The sequence below is a fragment of the Lepisosteus oculatus genome, chromosome 11 (genome assembly GCF_040954835.1).
Source record: "Lepisosteus oculatus isolate fLepOcu1 chromosome 11, fLepOcu1.hap2, whole genome shotgun sequence".
In the NCBI taxonomy this organism is placed as follows: domain Eukaryota; kingdom Metazoa; phylum Chordata; class Actinopteri; order Semionotiformes; family Lepisosteidae; genus Lepisosteus; species Lepisosteus oculatus.
In genome coordinates, this window is record NC_090706.1 from 9671876 (window position 1) to 9693453 (window position 21578).

General features: G+C 40.3%; 1 protein-coding gene across 2 annotated transcripts; it reads right to left on the reverse strand.

Annotated features, from left to right (window-relative positions):
- Positions 1-577: 577 nt before the first annotated feature.
- On the reverse strand, positions 578-21101 carry matn1 (matrilin 1). Of its 2 annotated transcripts, XM_015348518.2 has the most exons (8): positions 20885-21100; positions 11872-12218; positions 8581-8803; positions 6294-6416; positions 3902-4306; positions 2717-2863; positions 2195-2275; positions 578-1488 (listed from the first exon to the last, which is right to left on the reverse strand). In XM_015348518.2, exons 1-8 carry the CDS (start codon positions 20982-20984, stop codon positions 1439-1441), a joined length of 1476 nt encoding a protein of 491 aa, XP_015204004.1. In that variant the 5' UTR covers positions 20985-21100; the 3' UTR covers positions 578-1438. The 2 variants fall into 2 exon arrangements, with proteins under 2 accessions (XP_015204004.1, XP_069051661.1); XM_069195560.1 differs by lacking the exon at positions 6294-6416 and having other exon boundaries at positions 20885-21101.
- Between the last annotated feature and the right edge of the window lie 477 nt (positions 21102-21578).

Genomic DNA, 21578 nt, shown 5'->3' on the forward strand with positions numbered 1-21578 from the left:
GCTGATTCAGTAGGTCTCAGTCCTGGAGGACTGCTGGGTTTGAATTCATTCCTGCACCAATTCCTGTTTTTAACATTGAAACCCCCTTAAAGCAGAATTTGTGTAATTGTGAAGAAAGCCCCTCCCCCCCCCCCCCCCACACACACACACACACTCTTTCTGAACAGTTGATCTGATTCGCCTAATGTATTGCATCTATTTCCAAAATTCAGTTCAAGTGATCAGTCAAAAGACAAAATTGCAGGTTGTTGAAAGTGTTACAAATGTGCCTGTCAGCTCGCCTAGATTGTTCTGGGTGTTCTTCTTTAGAATTTTACCGGAGTGGCATCTTCTATTTCACAGCCAACTAATCCTGAGCTTCACTTGAACACCCACCCGAGTGGAGAGGGAGGTTCTAAGTGATTAGGCAAAAATGGCTTAATGACTATTTAAATGAGGAAAATGCAAGGCTTTGCTGAGTTAATGACACATATACTGAGCTAGGGTAGTAATTAGCATAATAGCAATATAAATTAAAAACAACTAGTGCCTGGTTTATGTGTATTCAGAAGCCAAAAAAAAAACCACACATCAGATCTTTATCATTTTCAGCATTTTTTAATGTTTGGTTTTTCATGTCCTGCAAACAAACCCAGTTTACAGTTTAATGATTGCCTCACTGGTCAGAGGAGGGTGGTTTGTCTGAAGGTCGATCCCACAGTCCTGAAAGATTGCGTTGTTAACAACCCAGGAGAATGAACCAAATTTGTAACCACTGTCCTTGCGCTGGAGTAAGGCAAACTGGGGACGCTAAAGTCTCCTTTAGTTAAGAGAAGGCTCTGGGTTTTCAGCAACGGAAAGCGAATTGGAGTTTTTCTTTCAGCATCAAGCTTGGGGCTGTGTGCAATACATGACTCATGACGAAGTATTATATTCTAGTTTAATTTATAAAAACAAGCACCAAAACGTAAGTTTGTAGAGTCCAATCATATATTAAATTAGCTTTTTATATCATATATAATAGATACCTTTGTGTAGTGAGATAGTAGAAAGTGAAGAAACTAAGAGACAGTTATACACACAATAAATCTGATCCACCTTGCTGTTGGTAAAGTAAATAAATATTTCTATACACCTCACCAGACATCACCAGGGGTGTAGATGCAGATAAAGCCGGGGGGTTTAAGTGATAGCCCACTCTGCAGAACAGTGCTGACTAACACTCAAGTTCAGTGCTTTGCTCAGAGTGTTAGCAATGGTCTTTGGTGCCAGTGACAGCTGCACAGAAGCAAAGCAACACCTTTCCATGATGCAAGAGAAAAGCTGGGCCCACCTCCTGCGGGCCTGGCCAGGAAGGGTCTTCAGTATGTTTCAGAATGTGGCTTGGAAGACGAAGGGTAGGAAGGAGTGCAGGGAAGGAGGTGGTGGCGAAGATGATTGACGAGGTGCCTGCTTGGCTTTAGACGATTTTGTTCTCCAGCGCTGCGATTCTCTTTGTTACTGCTTCCAGTGATGCTGAGGTTAAGGAATGCAGCTCGCTTTTGCAACAGATATGTTCTGTCTTTTTTTTTTTTTCCCCCATTTTCAATTTTCTGTCCCTGGATAAGCACGTGACAAACTCTTACGCCAACACCTTTGTTGCATGCTGACCTAAGATGGGAGCTGATCCCGAATAAGTGCACACAAGTGGAAACTATGGGGAGAAGTACTTTTAAAACTGAAAGTAGGACTGCATGACTGTGGGGGTCTGTCAAAGCTGATACCCTGAATTCTTCCGGAAATAGATGGGTGATCCTTGGATCCATTGCTATTAGCAACCAAACAAGGCAGATGGGCCAAGTGGCCTGCTCTCATTTGTAACCCTACCTCTGGTTTTATGAGCTCTTTTTTACAGAGCGAATTTAGAAGACTGAATTATATTCAGAAGCAGCAAGAGGGAATTGTTCAGAGAGCATGCATGCAAAGGTATGATACTGGGGAAACAAACTGCAGGGAAATGCAGGCAATCTTAACCACCACTCTATAACTCCCTCCCCCCCCCTCCAGAGATCTGTCACAACCTCTTCCACTCACCGTCTCTTACAATTGTGTTCAAAAAGTCCTACGAGACATTTTTATGCGTTTATCTTCAGAATGCACAAAGATTCCTGTATGACTTACCACAGCTCAGAAAAAACTACACTCCCCAGTGCTTCCTCACTTTCAAAAAGGATATATTTTTTTGTTAACGCTTTTATGTCATCCTCTACTTTTGTCCGGAACTTGACGATGGATTCACATTCACAGGGGTTTTCTTCTGGAAGACATTGTAGGAGAAATGGAGAAAGTATTAGGGTTTACGATTGATTTGGACTGTGACAGGCAAGCAGTTATATCCTGTTGTCATTGTAGCCTGTGTCTTTATAGTCTGTGCCCGTCTGCCTGTCCTTCAGTGAATATGTATATATAGGCTTCACTGTGAGATGCAGCATCTGTGTGCACCTCTCTCAATGAAACGTTCTCTCATCTCTGTATTTCTAAGGCAGATATCTGTGCCCATCCACCCTTCAAGCTGTAGTTCTTGGTTCTTATTTTTCCTGCATGTAAACTGACCGGTTATTTAGGTGATTTTCCCACAGTTGACTCAATGGGAAATGTGGCTCCATGAGTGCTTTTCCTTTACTGAAAACATGAAGCCTGTGTGTCTGCCTCTCTCAAGCTGGAGCTCTGTGTGTATCTTTCCTAGTTCGGGACATACCCTTGCAGACTTTGACATGCAGTTTTTTTGCGATCTGGTTAATGGTCTTGAAGTCGGCTGTGTAGAAGTAATGCTGTGGATCTGAGGCAATCTCCTTCAGCTCGTCTTCCACAGCGTTGCCAACTCCTACTGCGTACATCTTAAACTCTGCAAGAGAGGGCACACACCGAGATGAAATACGCAGTTCCATTGTTCAAGTAGTTCTTTAAGATACAATCTGCAATTACAAAACAGGGTTGCAGCAACCAAATAATATGATGGTATCAGGCTTTTTTTTAGATATGGTCTGAAAGGGCTGAACTTGGGGCTGGGGCTAATTGGTATTTAATCTGTATGACAGACTTTGAAAGCAGATGGTTTGGGTCTTGAAATTTAAAGCTTGAAATCTAGCAGCACTACTGGCAAGGATAAATTCTCTTCAGAGACTGAAACCCTCACAGAATGTTACCTGGGTCTCCCTATGTTTCAGCTCTATTATTGTTCTACCAACTTGCTTAATATGGGCTATTAGTTCACCCCTGCTTCACCATTTTATATGTATGTTGGGTTGGCGATAAACTAAACCATTGATGATAAGTAAATTCCCTATCCATGCCTTAACCAGACCCAGCTCTCTTTCTAAGATTAGATGAAATTAGGTATATCAGGGTGGAACTCTTATAAGCAATATCAAAATACACATTCTCTTCTTTCAGTTACAGAAACTATATTATTGGACTTCCAACAGAATAGCCACTGTGCTATTCTAAATGCCCATAGACACACTTTTTCTGTAAGGATTATCTACCAGAAATTCCTGTCACTTCTTGTTAAAGAAAAAATCAATTATCCCACTGTCACTCCCATAGAGTGTTTCAAGTCAGTGTGATCCTCAGGAGCTGTCATCACAGTGCATAGCTTCTGCAAACTGTGAAAACAGAATTTTTCAACATGACTTCATTGGTGGGTTTAAAATTGGTGCACAACTTGTATATTCTCCAGCATGTGGTGTATTTATTATTTGCAGGATTTTTGTTTATTGATGGAATGGTGTGCTTTACACAATTTCTCCTCCTTGGCATTTTGAGGGCTTCAGAATCTGATTTATTAAAAATCCATTATTTGCTGAGGGGGACGATTTTATTTTCCCCACAAGCATATTTATTAGCCTGGCATCACACAGTGGTCACATCCCTCTTTCCTTACCCTTTTCCTTGGCCTTCTTGGCAGCATCCCCAATGTAGTCCTGGGAGCGGCCATCGGTGAACACAATGCCCACCTTGGAAACTCCAGGACGAGCCCCGTGGCTGACTGAGAAGCTGTTGTCCACCAGGTACCGCAGAGCCTGGCCAGTCATGGTGCCCTTCTCCATGTAGGACATGTTCTTGACCGCGTCCTTCAGGTCCTTCTTGGTGTTGTATAGGCCTAGAGGGAACTCCTGCCTCACTGAGCTGGAGTACTGCACCAGCCCCACGTGGGCTTTGTTCTCTGCCACATCCAGCTTGTCCACGATCTGGTTGATGAACCTCTTGACCAGCTCAAAGTTCTCAGGCCGCACGCTCTTGGAGCCATCGATCAGGAAGACCACGTCAGTGGCAGAGGAGCTGCAGGCTGCGGGGAAGGAGAGACAGGGGTGTTACAGCGAGGGCAGGAGGTGAGAAGAAGCAGTCTATCACTGCAGTTGAGGGTTTTAGTCAGCCCTTTAGGCAAACTTCTAATCAGTTCCTATTACCAGAATTTCTGAATATACATGTTCCAGATACCTTCTAAACAGAGTTGTGATGGTCTTAATCCTGATATCTAGACAAGTTTTGAAAGACAATAACTTGGTTTTATTCACGAAATGGCACACTGAGATCCTCCACTCAAGGAGTTATCTAACAAATGGGCTAGATGGGCCAAATGACCCCCACCTGTCTATAAAGTTTTCTAGGTTCAGGGCTGCCAAAGCTGTGACCTTTCCATTATAATACTATCAGCTTCTTAATTGCTGTATTGATTAGGCTTAGTGTCTGTTAAAATATCAAGAGCTATTTTCTTACAAAAGTCTACAAAGGAGTGGACTGGAAGAGCTGCATTTTCTTTTATGAAAACATCAAGCAATTAATTTTTAATGCCAGGCACTGGAGTCTGGAGAGTGTATTGGGACAATCTGAAACATAGGTCTTTGCACATTTTAATTGCCTGTCAAGGCAGCATTTTATCTGCTATGGAGGCCGTTACTGACCAGACTGTGTCCTGATAATAAGAGAGATGTGAATCTTAATTGTTTGGTGGTCTCAGCATGTGCTGTCATCTGATTATGTGTGATAAATGTAATAGATTTATAAAGACACTTGGGAACGAGATGGCTGTGCTTAATGATATCATTTCATTCCCATTTCTTTAACTTAAACTTTAATGGAGATACTGGATATATTAAGACATACACATATCTAACAAAGTACAGTGAGAGACAGGATTGAAAACAGTTTGTAGACTGAAAGTTGAACATTAGAATCTGTCATTAGCTGATTATTGATGGGTTTAAAAGGCATTTGCACACTTTCCGACTGGCCCAACCTGCCAATTTCTGGATGCAACCAGGAAACAATAAAATATATTCACAAATACAGACAGCTGAGACATTTTTTGTAAAATGATAATATTAACATTAACATTCCCAGTGTTTCTTTGTAATTTGTCTTTTCCCTTGCTTAAAAGACAACACTCACATCTTGGTCAAATCAAAAAGATTGAAACTTAAAAAAAAAACAAATTTGTAGTATTTTCCAACTGGACATCAGTTAAACAGAAAAGTAAACTCACAGCTTTTCAATTCTTTTACTCTGCTTTTATTAATAATAATTATTCTTTGTACTTATATAGCACTTTTCTGGACACTCCACTCAAAGTGCTTTACAGGTAATGGGGAATCTCCTCCACCACCACCACCAGTGTGCAGCACCCACCTGGATGATACGATGGCAGCCATAGTGCACCAGTACACTCACCACACACAAGATATCAGTGGGGAGGAGAACAGAGTAATGAAGCCAATTCATAGATAGGGATTATTAGGAAGCCATGATTGGTAAAGGGCCAATGGGAAATTTGGATAGGACGTCAGGGTAACACCCCTACTCTTTTCAAGAAATGCCCTGGGATTTGAAATGACCACAGAGAATCGGGACCTCAGCTTGACGTTATCTCATTCGAAGGATGGTGCCTTTTTACAGTATAGGGTCCCTGTCACTATACTGGGGCATTAGGACCCACACACACACCACAGGGTGAGCGCCCCCTACTAGCCCCTCTAATACCTCTTCCAGCAACAACCTTAGTTTTTCTCAGAAGGCCTCCCATACAGATACTGACCAGGCTCACACCTGCTGAGCGTCAGTGGGCTGCCAGTTGTATGTTGCAGGGTGATATGGCTGCTGGATTGTACAGTACCACACTGGTACACTTCAGTGAGGGCTGCTGTCAGCTATGTGGGATATGGGCAGCTTTAACCACTCAGGCACTGGAAGACAGATGGCCAGCTCCATCCTGGAGCTGAGAAGTTTGTAGGAGTGTCCAGTAGAGATGACACTTGGGACACGCCTTGGACACTTACCACTGCAGGACTTGCCATCTTCCAAGAGAGTGAAGCCTTCATTGCAGGCACACTTGTAGGAGCCGGGCATGCTGACGCACACCTGCTCACAGTCATGGTCACCTGTTGCACAGAGGTCAGACACTGCGGGAGGGAGCCGCGAGGGCCTGGTTAGAGTTAGCGTTAGAGAGGAGAAAACAGTACTAGCTCTGTCCGAACACAGGGACAGTGGGATTATTTTAAGGATACACCACACAGTTGACATTAAGCATAACTCTAATTGAGTAGGCCAAGAATGCACAGAGTTAGAGGAGTAGCACACCTACGCAGACCCACTTTCCTGTTTTCACCTCCCGTACACTGCGCTGGTTTCTTAAACAGACTTTCTTTATTTGGTTGGTACAAACTTTCACTTTGAGGTCAGATCAAAGGTTTTGCAGTTACTGTATGAGACACTTTGAACCTGTAATCTAACACCATCATTTATCAGGTGTGCAGAAACAGTCATTCGAGATGACCAACTGCTTCTGCAGAATGAACAGAAGGTGAAATCAAAGGAAATTAAAGAGCTGGAGAAAACCAAATTAAAAAAATTGTTAAGCAGCCATAATTTGGTTATCCTATATTGTATAAAGAATAGCTTTTAGACAACTAATAGCTAAACTCTAAGCCAACTACTGAATTTGTGTCTCAGACATTTGTAGGATTACAGTGACGTCACAGCCACAGACCACTGGCAGGGAGCTGAGCTGGGGTATTTGCTGCGAATTCTGGTAATAATTAACACAGACTGGAACAGATAGCACAGCAAATACAGTATTATCAGCACCAAGGCACAGAAAACTGTGGCATAAACAGATCAGGCCTACAGAAGGCAATCCCACACCCCATTCTGAGACGACAAACAAAAGTAGTTACTACAACACACCTGTCTCCGCTGTCCGCAGGAATTATGATTATTTTCCTCAGTTATGCTTTTTCTGACTTTACTTACCTGTGAAATTTACTTTTTACACCTGTAATAGGACTGGGATAATGCAGATAACATCTCATTCCTTCTTAAATGATTAGGACTCAGGAAAAATACTTATCAGTTTGACATTTCTGTTCACTTTAAAAGACACTCTTCTGATTATCCAGGTACTGTAAATGTCTTGCATCAAAATTGTCAGCTAACTTATCAGTGGGGCGTTCCTCCACAGTTCAGTCTTAACAAAGGATCTTTAAAGTGATGTTATTAAACTTAAAGGGTCACAAACATTTCTCTTCCACACAAATTGAAGAGGAGACAGAATACTCAACTAGAGTTCACTCATACTCATCTAGATCATTCCAAAGTGGACAGCTTATATTTCCAGTATTAATGTGGTTCCGTAACTAGTCATACATGGTCAATGTTCACACCTCTGGAATCTTTAGTCTTTAGTTTTCTCCTTAATTTAGTTTTGACCCTCGAGGAGCTAGTCTCCTGAAGGTTGAATGCATTCAATATTTTAAAACTTTCTGTGTCTGAGGGCTGGGTGTGAAATAAAACATTAAAAAAGAAAAATGAGTGAGCATCAGTGGTGCTTCTCTTTGCTTAAAAATTCAGGAAGTTTTGATGAATTTTCAAAGATTTGAGTGTTGCTGCTTCCAGAATGTCTTGGTAATCTTTTCCATTCATTAATCATCCTTGGTAAAAAAAAAAAAGTTTTTTTTTCCAAATTGAATGGTTCAAATTGAGTGGCTGCATTTTGCTTGCACAACTTAAATTTACAAGTAGTGCAGTGTCAATCTTATTTATTCCCTTTAAAATCTTGTTTTACACAGATTTTTCCAAGACCTAAAAAGTGTGATTTTGTTTGTGAATATGGAGACAGACTGTGGTCCTGCAATCTGTTTTCATAACTTAATTTAGTAATTTCTTTAATCTCTACAATGAGTCTAGATGCTTTGAGCTTTCTCAAAGTTTTTCATATTTCTGCTGCAGTGCTGTATTCTTTCAGCATTACCCTTATTAACTTGTGTTTAACTGCAGCAATTGATGTGGTCTAGCTTTTTTCACAGAAGTAGTTCCTGCTATTGCATTGCAGGATGTTTTACAGCAAAAAAGCTACTAAAAACAACTATTCCTTTGTGTAAATTATGCTAAGACAATAGCAGATACAAATTATATTAATAACTGCCTTATCTTGATAGTGGGTTTGAGGTGCTGCGCTTCTAGTGGATAACATGTGGTTGTTTTGGTCTAAAACCGCCTGCCCAATTCAGAACAACCAGATACGACAGACAATCAAATGTGTCTTGACTGCGCTGCCAGTGCACTCACCACAGAAGGCCTCCTGGAACTTCTTGGTGAGTTTCTCAATGATACTGTAGCTTTCCACGTAGTCGACGTGGTCCTCCAGGGGTGTGCTGGCGATCTGTCGCAGCGTGTTCATGTCCACCCGCCCCACGCCAATGGCGAATATCTGGATCCCCAGATCCCGGGCCCGCGCTGCCACGTCTTTCACGTTGTCCTGAGGACGCCCATCCGTCACGATGATGGCCACCTGACCAGGGCCGAGAGAAGAAGCAGCTGTGTTAACTTGTTTCTAATCTTTTCGTTCTACAGCCCCGACACACCTGAACCGTCTCTGCTGCCAAGGGGAACAGTAGTCAACAGCACTCGCTTAGTGTAACAAATCTGATTTGGGGGTGGGGGTGGTCAGTTTCATTTGACCAAAAATAACTTGTATTGTCCAAAGTGGTCACTTATTCACGAGGGTTTAAAATGATCCTCATCAAGAAAACCATCACTTAAGTTCTTTGTACCTTTTCGTATTCAGAAGCTTTAGACTTCTTATGCTAAGTTTTAGACTTCTGAACATGGAAGTTTATGCCAATACGTCAGATCATAGCATGACCTGACAGGCACAGACCACAAGGTGAGACTACACTTTGGTTAGGACCCCAGTTTATTGCAGGAAACATACAGACACATGTATTTGCACAGAGGGCATTTTAGAGGTGCTCATTAACCTAGAATGTCTTTGAATCACAGGAGAAAACCAGAGTTGCTGGAGAAAAGCTGTATAAAGGGAATATGTAAACTCTACACAGACAGTGCTCTGCAACTGAATGCTGGACTCAAGAGCTGTGAGGCAGCACTACTAATCAACACATCATTATGTTCCTGGTATGGATTCTTACATTAATAAACTATCATAGTGTTTAACCTTGGAATAATTAACCTTACTTTTCATACACTCTATGTAAAGCAGTTAAATACCCCCCCCCCCCCCCCCCCCGACCTTTAATAATGATAATAATAATTGCTAACACTTATATAGCGCTTTTCTGGACACTCCACTCAAAGCGCTTTACAGGTAATGGGGACTCCCCTCCACCACCAGTGTGCAGCCCCACCTGGATGATGCGAAGGCAGCCATAGTGCGCCAGAATGGTCTCCTAATCATCATCGTCTTTACCAATCATGGTCTCCTAATAATCCCCATCTATGGACTGGCTTCCTGACACTGCTCTCCTCCCCACTGATAGCTGGTGTGTGGTTTTCATACTGGTGCATCATCCAGGTGGAGCTGCACATTGGTGGTGCTGGAGGGGAGACCCCATTACCTGTAATGAGCTCTAAGGGGAGTGTAAGTGTAAGGAATTATTTTTAATTGTTTATACAGGTATGTAAAAATGAATTAACTTCATTGCATTTTCAATGCCATTAATGATATTTTATATTTTGACAGTTTGTAATGTCACATGTTTACACTTTATATAATCTTTTAGCTTCCTAATACTTGTCCTGATGTGCTTATCACATTTTAGAAAATACTTTCTGTGTTTTCAATTGAAAACTAATTGAAGAACTAGACTTCAATTAGAGATTAAACTCCCACTCAGGCGATTACTCATATTGTGAAATGTAAGTTTAAGGGAGTATGTATTTTTTAATTTTACTCTATATTAGTTATCTTATGTGGGCAGTATGGGGGCGCAGTGAGTAGCATTACTGCCTTGCAGCGCTGGTGCACTGGGTTTAATTTGTGGGGTGCTGTTTGTGTGAGGTTTGCATGCTCTCCCTATGTTGACGTGTTTCCTCTGGGTGCTCCAGTTTCCTCCCACAGTCCAGAACATGTTAATAGGTTAATTGGCTTCTGGGAAAATTGGCCCTGATGTTTGTGGCTGTGTGTACCCTGCAAGGCCTGGCTACCTGTCCAGGGTGCAATCCCCACCTTGTACCCATTGCTTGCTAGGCTAGGATACAGCATACCTGCATCCTGTAAATGGATGGATGATTATCTGATTGCTATGTCCTAGTATCTAGGACCCTTCTTGCTTTTCTGAAATAGGTTAAAATGTCTTATAATAATTTCCACAGTAAATAATGGATTACTCTGAGGGTGAAGTGTTCCTTGGACCTACTAGTTTCTTCAATAGTTGTTTAAGGTCAGCAGGGAAAGGGACAATGGACACTACTGCTTTACATATTCTGTTAGCTAGATGGCAGTAGTGTGACACAGACAGCTTAACATTGCTAGTAGCTGTGTCTGCTCGGTTCAGACTCTGCTAGTGAGCCATCCAGCCTCCCGAAAGCTTTGCAGTTAAATAATCTATGTTTAGTTTCTATCTAATACCTCTGGTATTAATGCAAATGCTCTTCTTACCAGTGATTTAGGAAAACAACATCCACTATGATAACTGTTCAATCATTAGGTTTGGGGATGATGTTGCCTTGATTGGACTTGAGATGACCAAAACAATTACAGAAAGGAGATAAACCTTTTTCTAAAAAGTGGTGTCAGGATAATTTATGGCTTTTTAATGAAACAAAGACCATGTTAAGTGATTTTAGAAAGAAATGCTCTATTTCTATGATTCCTGTAACTGTTAATGGAACTGATATTGAAACAGTAAATGAATATAAATACTTTGACACTATTACCGACTGTAAATTGATTTGTACCGCCAATGCAGAGGTATGGTATTTGACGGCATAACAAAAGTTGTAGTTTTTACGGAAGCTATGGAGTTTAAATGTAGAAAGCACAACATTGACACTTTTTTGCAGAAGTTCTATTCAGAGGATTATAGCCTTTTTTATTATTCAGATCTGGGAAGCTGCCTTGTCCTTGCAGAAAAACAAATAAGTTGAACGATGTGATCATAAAATTTTAGATGACCCCTCTCATCCACTCTTTTAAGAATATACTGTCCTACTGGTACCTAGAGGAGGTACCAGATTCCCCTAGATAAAGTAAAGAGAGCATTTTCTCCCTCTATACCTATAAGCATTCAATTGTAGAATAATGAAAAAATGTTTGCATGTGGGGATCTTCTGATTATTCTTTTCAGACTCTTTACAAGCGAATTGTCTGTTTTTTTAAATTTTATGACACTGGAAGAGTTCTGAGTGAACAATGTTGTTGAATGTATTGCAATATTATATTATTGTTATATGTTATTTTATATTATTGTTATATATATTATATATTAATGCAAGACAAATTCCCACGGGGGGAATAAAGTTAATTGTCAGTAGGGTACGTGTCCAATCCTAATGGTAACGTTAATGCTTGTTCCTTTTCTCAGAGCAAATCCCTTACAAGGTCGGAAGACATCTTACCTTGCTGATGTCGGAGGAGCGCACTCGGGCACCCTCGGCCTCGCTGAAGGCCACGTTCATGGCGAACTGGATGGCCAGGCCGGTCATGGTGCCGGTGGCCAGGGGCTCGATCTTGGTGACTGCCTTGACCAGGGCCGCCTTGTTGCGATACGTCTTGAGGGACACTTCGTTCTTCACCCCGCTGGCGTAGTTGACCACCCCGACGCGTGTGGCGTTGGGCCCCACGTCCAGCCCCTCGATCACCTTGGTCAGGAAGACCTTGACCTGCTCGAACTCGGAGGGCCGCACGCTGCGCGAGCTGTCGACGATGAAGACCAGGTCCATGGGCCGAGTCCGGCACAGGCCTGCTGCAGGGCGAGAGGGAGCGAGGCGGTGCCTTTCAGCAGCGGCTTCACCATGTCATCAAGCAAAAAGGTTTGTTGTTTTTATTACCTTATTTAGTAAGTGGCCATATTAAGGGACTCTTTCAGGATTCCTAAATAACACTTCTGAACAAACATACAATAGGGAGATGCAAAGGGCTACAAGTTCCACACAGAACAACGAGCAGAGTGACCCATTAAAATAGCTTCTAGCTCACTTTTTACCCTTGCTATTAATGTATTAATTAATGCTTAATTTGATTAATTAGATAGTATTTTATTTATTATTCTGTAGCCACTGTGCCTCCAGTCTAGCTCATTAGGAGGATCGGTAGTGCCTGAAACCCTGATATACTGTCTGTTCAACTGAGCACATAATCTCTTGGTACCTGAATAGGTGTTTGACCCTGTTTATACTATATATATACTCCCCATACTTTGATGCTGTAGTCTCTGGTACAGTATTATTTTAAAAGAAGGTAGAAAATAACTTTTTGAGCAAAGCAACAGTAAGATGTGTTTCAATATTTGTTTTAAGTTTTTTTTATATATAATGCGCAGGGCATTTCAGTCAGCTGTGAAAACATTTAATGTGCATTTAATATGCAATATGACATTAGTATGTCGCCCACAATCATGATCTTTTGTGAGCACTTCATTCAAGCATTTAATACTCCAAAAGTCAACCCAAAAAACTATTTACATACTGCAAATAAGATCAATAAACAAGAATTGAAACCAAGTACACATATACAGTATGCTGTGTTAAAAACAGGAGTCAAATACAATAATTCTGAGAAAAAGAATCTATTTTATTGCTGTTGAGTTCTGATGCAGTGCTAGTTTTGAGTCTCCCTGACCACACTGATAATGTCATTAAAAAAACTGAAACTATATTGCAGAAACTATATTGTAGCAGAAGGGGACACACATCATCTCTTGACAATTAGTTGAGGCAACACCATGGCTTTCTTATTTTTGTGGTTTCTAATGTTATTAAACTTTCTGCAATTCTGTCCAGAATGTTAGCACAGTACTCAAAATATATTGTTTTCTGGTTAATATGTGTTTTTGTGTAGACTTTTCATGTTTGTCCTGTGTTTGCACGTATTTTCACTAGGTGCCTAGGTTTCCTGCCACTCCCAGAGACGCAGGGCTATTCTTAATTGCCCCGGCCTCTGTGGCCCTGAAACAGAATAGGGTCTGTTGCTAAGCGACAACATGTTCTCTCATTCCTTCCTTCAGTCCTTTGATTACGGGATAGGCTCTGGGTTGCCACTGCTTTCATCAGGATAATCTGCTTTCTGATAAAGGACAGATATTACATATTTTTTGGTTTATTTGGAATAAGCAAACCCTGGTAGGAGTTTGAATTAAAAAGAACAGGAAACAGTTCTCAATGCAAAGAGTTTTGGGCATTTGGAACAACCACCATTCAGGCTTCGAAATATATTTGATCTTTTGACATAAAAACTCGAAATAGTTTATTGAGTAAATGACTATAAATAGCTTTGTTTCAGCTGCCACATGTGTCATACCTGAAGAAGGTCTCACAGCTGAAATAGTCTCTTTCTTTTTTCCTTTCAGCACTGGAATAAACCTGTGCCTGTCCCTTTGCAGCCTACAAATGCTAGTACTTCAACTTCATCACCTACCCTCTGTCATTTGATATTTAATCTACTTGTTATTGCTTGAGGGGACCCTTTTAAATGAAATTTGTAAGGAAGGTTTGGAAGAGAAGACAACAACCATGTTCAGTCAGCCTCAGCTGTCATCAAACCTGACAGACATTTTCTCACATAAAACATAATAAATACTATACGCAATCCCCTCCTCTCCCTCGTTTACATCTTTTGCATCCCTACTCCAACCCATCTCCACCTGTGCAACAGCGTCTTGGTCACTCCTCACTCTGGGGGGGGGGGGGGGGGCTCGGGGGTCCCAGCCTCCTCATCCTCTGGCCAGGAGGTAACCCTCAGCCAAGTGGGTCAAGCCAAAATGCCTATTTCTTGGGTCTTCATATTCCTTGTCAAACGATTTTCATCTCTTAAAACTAGCATTATTTCTGGACCAAATCATTGATGTCTAATGTTTAATTGCCTTGCCCCTACAAATTTAAATCGACACATTATTGACTGAAAATCTGTTAAAAGTGGTTTTAAAAACTATAGGGAAGCAACCTTTTACGCAGCCAAATGCATCCAAGTAATGCTGTTTGATTTGTGTCAATACCTTCTTAGGCAGCAGTATTTTTTAAACCAAGGACTCGGAGCATAAAGATTTATGAAGCAAACAGTTCAATATTTATGGTTTTATTTATGAGCTTACCCACTATTAAGAATGGTATGTTATGGTAATAATATTCAGTGTCACCTGCAACTCTAATCTTTCATCCATTTTTAATGAAGAACTAATAATTATTCCTTTATTTCATATTATCGGATATTACTTATTTAAGAAAGGTGACACACTCCGATATCTGATTTGCAACAATTTCAGAAATTGCTCAAGCTTTTCACAAGTGATGGAACACCAAAACAAGAAACTTTCCTTTGACTCATGTTAAGGAATGCAGACCTTGGAAACACCAAGATCATCTCAGAAGTAACAAAAAAAAACCTTTCCCTCAGTTTAATAGCTGTGTAAGCTTATTTATTTGGTGTTGCTTCTGTGGTTAATAGGACACAAGCTTCTAGGAAAAGCCAGGAGGAAAAACATCATTTTAAAACCACACGTAGCATACCCTATCAGGGCACTCCTCAGAGCCTGTAGCAACTAAAACTCAAAGTGACCACAAAGTAGTGAAATCTAGAACACACTATTGTGGTCCTTTTCAGAATAAACCAAAAAATGGCAGCATTCAATATCCCAAACCATCACTATCACCATATACCCCCTGTAAATACCAAACAAAAGCTTAATTGCACCTAGTGTATAACAAATAGTACTTTTAACATAAGAAAATACATGTTAACTACTGATCTCTTCTTAATCTGTGTAAATGAGCTGATAATAAAAAAATAATAAAATGATCACATACCTCACAGTCTGTCACTATCAACTGTTCTTTACGCGAAAAGTGAAGATGAATTCAGGAAAGCACGATCAAGGTGTTTCAAATTCTGTAAGGAACTGGCACAGTCCACCCTAACCTTCAATTAAAAATAATCACACAGACCAGAGCCAGAGAGCATTTGCAGGATTTAAGAGCAACTTAATTTGAGACTGCAAACACAAAGAACTGTGAGTATGAGAAACAAGGTTATGGATGTTGTGGGCTTCAGACAGAATCTGAGACCTGGGGGAGAAGAATAAACCAAACAGCTTTGTGACACCCATAGTACTCAAATTATGGACAGTTATTATACTTATATAATATGCTTTATAAATAGTTATAGACATATATTTAGCAATTATCATTTTACCTTTATATTTACCCTTTGAATTAGACCATTTTCTCATTGGTGTAGTGCCTACTGTCATATGTGACTGGTGGCTAACCATGAGCAGGGAGTCAGTTTAGATCCATGAAATGCAGCAGTTTTGGCTCATGTTAAACCCAATGGCTTGCAGGGTATCTGCACATCAGCAGTCTGTCAATGTGTGGCTAGGCTGCTATCTTCACCAGTTTATGGCAATGTGCAGTTGAAGGGGGGCATAGGATAATGGTTCAAAACAAGTTCCATGATCAGTCCAGAAAATCCATGGAAGATAGTTTACAGGGATATACAAGGGTTCGAGTACACTAACAAATGAAACAGAGCCAAGAAAATCTGTATGGATGACAATCAGCAGGAAAACAGAAATGTTTAAAATCTGTAAATGTGTAGCTTGATTGAATTCTCTCATTCTCTCTGTGATTTGTCACAAATCTTGCAGGCTAGAGACTGTAGTGTCACTAATGTCACTGTTTCCTGAGAACATTTTGCGAAGTAAGATAAGTCAGGGCTTGTGTTCAAAATTGCTTTTACAAACCTTTAGGGAACAAAAATGATCTGTCAGAAGTTATTTTATTCAGTTTCTGTGATGCAGAAAGCAACCCATAGCAATTAGACAGGATATTTTCTTAGGTTTGTGGAATGTGAGTTTGGCTAAAAAAAAAGTAGGACATTTTCCAAAGCACTCGGGATGTTATAAAGAACATTGTTTGTGACTGTGTGTGCCCTCCGATGGACTAGTGTGTAAAAGATTACATGTATGGTGTGTAATAAATGAATACATCAATGAAAACTAAGTGGAAAATATCTAATAATGGAATGAGTTGTGAATGGAGTAAAGAAGACTGTAAAAGGTACATCAGTACTTAGTGTCTGCTGACTGTAGATGAGTGTAGGAACAACACTGAATGAGTGTTCGTGTTCATTTTGATATAGAAGTGTAATACAATGTTGTATACAGTATGTATACCAAAATCATTTAACTTTGTCCCTTGTAACCTAGACAGTGTACTGCTTCTTACATGGTATAGGGTATATGGTATAACGGTGTTCTAATATGACCACCACCATTGAACACACCTTATTACAAAACCAGTATTTATAGTATAAACACCTATAATATAGTATAAACACATATAATGATATGGTGGGGAGCTGCGTCAGCATGCGTAGGCTGCAAAGGAACAAGTAATAGGTTTATTCCATGCTGAAAAAAAGAAGAAAGAGAACACATATAATATAATATATAATGATATTACTGTTATTTTATATGTATAATTCTTATAGTTACAAATAAGCACATTGTGAGTATGTTAGAAGTAGCTGACTTCAGGACTGTCAGCTTCAATGTCTGAAAATACTGAAGGCAGCCAATAGGGGGCGCTCAGTGTTCCTTTAAGTGGTGGTTGACAGAAATTTCAAATGCATTCTGTGGATACCTGCTCTGCATCTTATTCATGTAATTATAACAGAGTTATGATAGAAATCCTGGAGGAAGGGTAGACCCACTTCACACATTTCCGCTCGCCTGTGCATATAAATCTCGCACCTCACCCATCAACACCCCTGTAACAACTCCCTAGCTCAATCATTGTGGTTCTGAGAAGGGGGCTGGGCGGCTTCATCCTTTCAGTGAATCTGTGAAATTCACTCAGCCAGATGAGCTCAAATAACTATACTCTGCATATTTTGTCTCTCTTGCATTTATTAGGATCTTACTGAACTACTGAGTACTCTCTATGATTGGTGTTACTTCCCAAAGGTTAATGAATAATCTTGATTTATCTTTTCTTCTGCAGCGAGAGGAGAGAAATGACCCGAACATGCTCAGTGGTATATGAATTGCTTCTTTGTTTTAATAAAGTGTTTCTAAATTGGTCTGTAACTAGAGAGACATGGAATTCCTTGAAGGATTTTGAGCTTACTTTAAGCAATAATTCAAATATCTGAAACACTTTTGAGTCTTGTTTTGTCTGTAAAGCAACATCGACGTGTGCAGATTCTTACCATAGAAGGCGCAAGTATATCTAATTTGAGCATAGACGCAAGTTAAAATATTCACTCAAAACATTCTTGACCGTTTTGAGTGAAAAGGCTGTTTTGCTTTTAATGGTAAACAAAACAGGCATAAAAATTACTTGTAAAACAAACTAATGCATTGTGAAAATTAAATGCATTCAGCATGCTTGAAAGGCAGAAGGTCAGAATTTCTAAATATTTAAATAGCAAACCATCTGCTGTCTCCACAGGACCATCAGTATACTAAATAGAAGAGGGACTTTTTTTATTTTCCAGTCATCGCAGATTAGTGCTGCAGTTACATTGCCAAATTCCGTCTGGACTGTTTCGGATCGGCTTCACAATTTCAGTAGTAATTTTAGCTAATGTACGGCTCTGATGAGTTATTTTCCAGCTAAGCAACCAGCAAAATGGGAGAATGTGCTATGAATTCCAAATGAATAAAAGGTACCTAAGTATAGCAGGGATAAACAGAAAACTGAAGTTATGAATCCAGTTACATGTCCAGAGCCCTAACCTTGAGTGTTCTTGCAGTGACTGGAATAGATGATATCAAACTATTTCAAATCAGTGTCTTCATCCCAGGTCCTGGAGAACCCTGGTCCTGCAGGTTCTCTTTGTCCCCAAAATGGAATTGTTTGGAACTCATTGAGCCATTAAACGAGTAAGGTGTTTAATTACAGAAAATCTGGTCCTTGAGGGTTACACAATGTGCAGGACCATGTTCTTAAAATTTCTCAATTACTTAATACATCTGTATAATAAATCTTCATAAATAAAACTGATTATTTCAATGGTTGCATAGATAATCTGCTAAATTGGTACTTTCAAGGGCCAAGCGCCTGATTAAAATGAATAGATTCATAGGCAGTAAAAATTCAAGTGTAGTAAAAATGCCAAAGAATGTGTGACCAGAATGCAAGACATTTTTTAAATATTTTATATAAATGTAAACATTTATAACTATATATTGTGTGATATAGTGGAGGAATATTTATGCATAACAATTACAATTGGGCAGAGCGGTGGCTCTGTGGCTAAGGATCTGTGCCTGTGGCTGGAAGGTTGCCGGTTCAAATCCTGCAGCTGGCAGAGGAATCCTACTCTGTTGGGCCCCTGAGCAAGGCCCTTAACCCCAACTGCTCCAGGGGTGCTGTACAATGGCTGACCCTGCGCTCTGACCCCAGACTCTCTCTCCCTCTGTCTGTCTGTGTCTGTGTCTCATGGAGAGCGAGCTGGGGTATGTGAAAAGACAAATTCCTAATGCAAGAAATTGGACAGGGCTAATAAAGTGATGTTATGCTATATAACATATAATGGAGATTGACTTCCTTGCAGTGTAAAGCAAGAGATATTGTTCTCAAACAGTATGATCTTTCTTCTCTGACCGTATGACCTCTCTGTCATACAAAGCCCCTAAACAGCTCTATATATACTGTAGTATGCTGTTTTGCTGGAACTATAAAGATTACCTGTCCCGATAATCAACTTAAAACGCACATATAAGCATACAGGCTCTTAAGATTTGCACCTGTATTGCAAGTATAGAAAAAATGAACTGCAGTTTACATGCATGGTGTACATTTCCTCTAATACCATGTTTAGGTGTCACACTGCACAATGCATATATTATAAATCACATCCCATTTAAAAGACAGTTCTGTAGAATGAAAAACCTTGCAAACTGCCCTGTACCAGATCCACAACTACTGTATATCCTATGGGGAAGAATGGCATCCTTTCAGCAGGAGTGAAATGGTTCACTTTATGGTACCACAGGAAGCAGCCATTTCCAGAGGTAAAATTTTGAGCTAAATAGGGTTTCCACACTGTCAAGACATTCAGCAGCCTATAATTCACCCTCTCATATAACCTCTTCAATTCCCACCTGTAGGGATAAGTTAGTGTCCAATAAGTTCAGAAGAGATGATAAATATATTTAGTTGACAGACATTATCTGTTTAAATAATCTTACGTAACCCTTTGTAACCTTTTCAAATTCAGAGAAAAAAAAAGGACTGTTTTAATTAGCTGATATCAAACAGTAAATTAATGCAAAATCATCTTCCTTTTGGCAGTATGTTACAGATATACCTAATGTTTGGATTTTGACCCTGGTTTTCAATGATAAGTCCATTTCAGGTGGTGTATTTGGCTGTAGTCGGTAAAACCATATGTTGAAATGTAAAGGATCTCCAAAATCTAGTGAATTGACTGTGACAAAAATGACTCTGAAGTTGTGAGGAAAGTTGGGGCTAGACAAGAGATGTAACCAAGCCATGTTACACCTGCTATTGTGGTCATTCCTCCACTTTGCAAAACTAAAGTGCTTAAGAATTAGAAAGATTGTAAACCTGAGGACAAGCCAAGAACTGCCAGTCTGGCTGGTCTGTTGTAGGAAGACATAGCACCCAGACCACACTCAGTTCCAGTAATGGTGCAAAATTAAACCAGAAAAACCCTCACAGATATGGGATTGTAAAGAATTCATCACCTTTGCTATTATGAGACATGCAATGAGGTTGAGACGGTGAACATCACTGGAGCCAACTGGAAATGATTGTCTGTGTCCTCTACAGAGCAAATGAAATTAACTTAAGCATGCACCAGTAAAAGTAAATGCAGATATTCAGGCCTGTGAGAAATAAATCTATTTAAGATCAAAAACCTCCTTGTCTTTAGCTCCATTGCTTTAGCATATTATGTTATGGGCAACAGCAATGCTGCTGAAGCTGAACGTCTCACAGAATTCAACATCCTCCTCTAAAGCCTTTACAAAATCTTAGCTACACACTTGAGAGAATTTGAGGGAAAAGAAAGAACACAAACCTTTGTAAAAACAAATTACATAATTTGACCTCTCAGGACAGTGCTGGGTCGGTGAAAATGTGAAGAAAATAATGCCTAAACACTTGAAGTAAAACAGAACAAGAGTACTATATGTTCCTTCCCGAATACAGAAACAGTCCATTCAGTAGAATAAAACTATTCTATGCTCAAACCAATGCCATTAATGTATGGGGAAAAAAAGGAACAATGCTTTTTTGGAAACCAGAGCTAACCAAAGTGGATTCAAACTTGCTTTTCTGTAAAAAAAAGTAACAATCAATTCTTGCTTTACCAGAACCCACCACTCCCCCCCCACCCCTTCCCAAAAATCGGTACCCGAAGGGTCGCTGGCTGCTGTTTCCTTACCACTCAGTGCCGCGGCATTCCTGTACTCAACCAAAGCTCCACACTCCTGGCCAACGAGGATCAGGCAGAGCAGCAGCAATCCGCATGGCAGAGACCTCATGGTTGTTGGGCAGTGGAGGACAGGTTAGAGAGTGGCTGTCTGGGGTCCTGGCGGCGAGGTATTAACACACCACTCCTTTCACAAACCAGAAATCCAGCCCCTGGGATGTGGGGAAATACCTGAAAAATGCAACCTCTGATTTGAGAGAGGAAAAAAAAATGCGCACACACACACACTCACAAACACCTTGCCAAAAACTACGAAGGCAGAGAGGGGGGAGAGAGTTATGTGAGTGATGTCTTCTGTAACCAAAGTTGCTGAACTTCTCAGAAAATGTGTGGAAGGTGCATTAAGGGAGGACAGAGAGTTAAATAAAGACCGGGGTAGTTCAAATAAACTGAGAGAAATGAATGGCAGGCTCTTATTGTGTCTTTTTACAGTTACAATGTGAAGTGTCAGTCACGAAACTGTATGGCTTCATACCTTCAGAAATTCTGGGGCTTTTGTTTGCTTTGGTAGCTTTAACAAAAATAAAACAAAGACAAAGATAATGGTTTGCCCTTAAGCTTACCTTTTGTGGATAATGGAAGAGGCTAAAGGGAAATTGTAACATCCGTGAATGCAACGCGTTTCTTTTTGTCCACCCCAAAAAAA

What these genes read in the sequence shown, in the direction of transcription:
- matn1 (XM_015348518.2), bottom strand. Translation starts at nt 20,984, where the DNA reads ATGAGGTCTCTGCCATGCGGATTGCTGCTGCTCTGCCTGATCCTCGTT. An exon ending in CAAGAAGGCCAAGGAAAAGG is followed by an intron (nt 2,864 to 3,901) that starts GTAAGGAAAGAG and finishes CCTCTCTTGCAG; the next exon opens with AGTTTAAGATGTACGCAGTA. An exon ending in AAAAGCGTTAACAAAAAAAT is followed by an intron (nt 1,489 to 2,194) that starts ATATCCTTTTTG and finishes CCTCAGCATCAC; the next exon opens with TGGAAGCAGTAACAAAGAGA.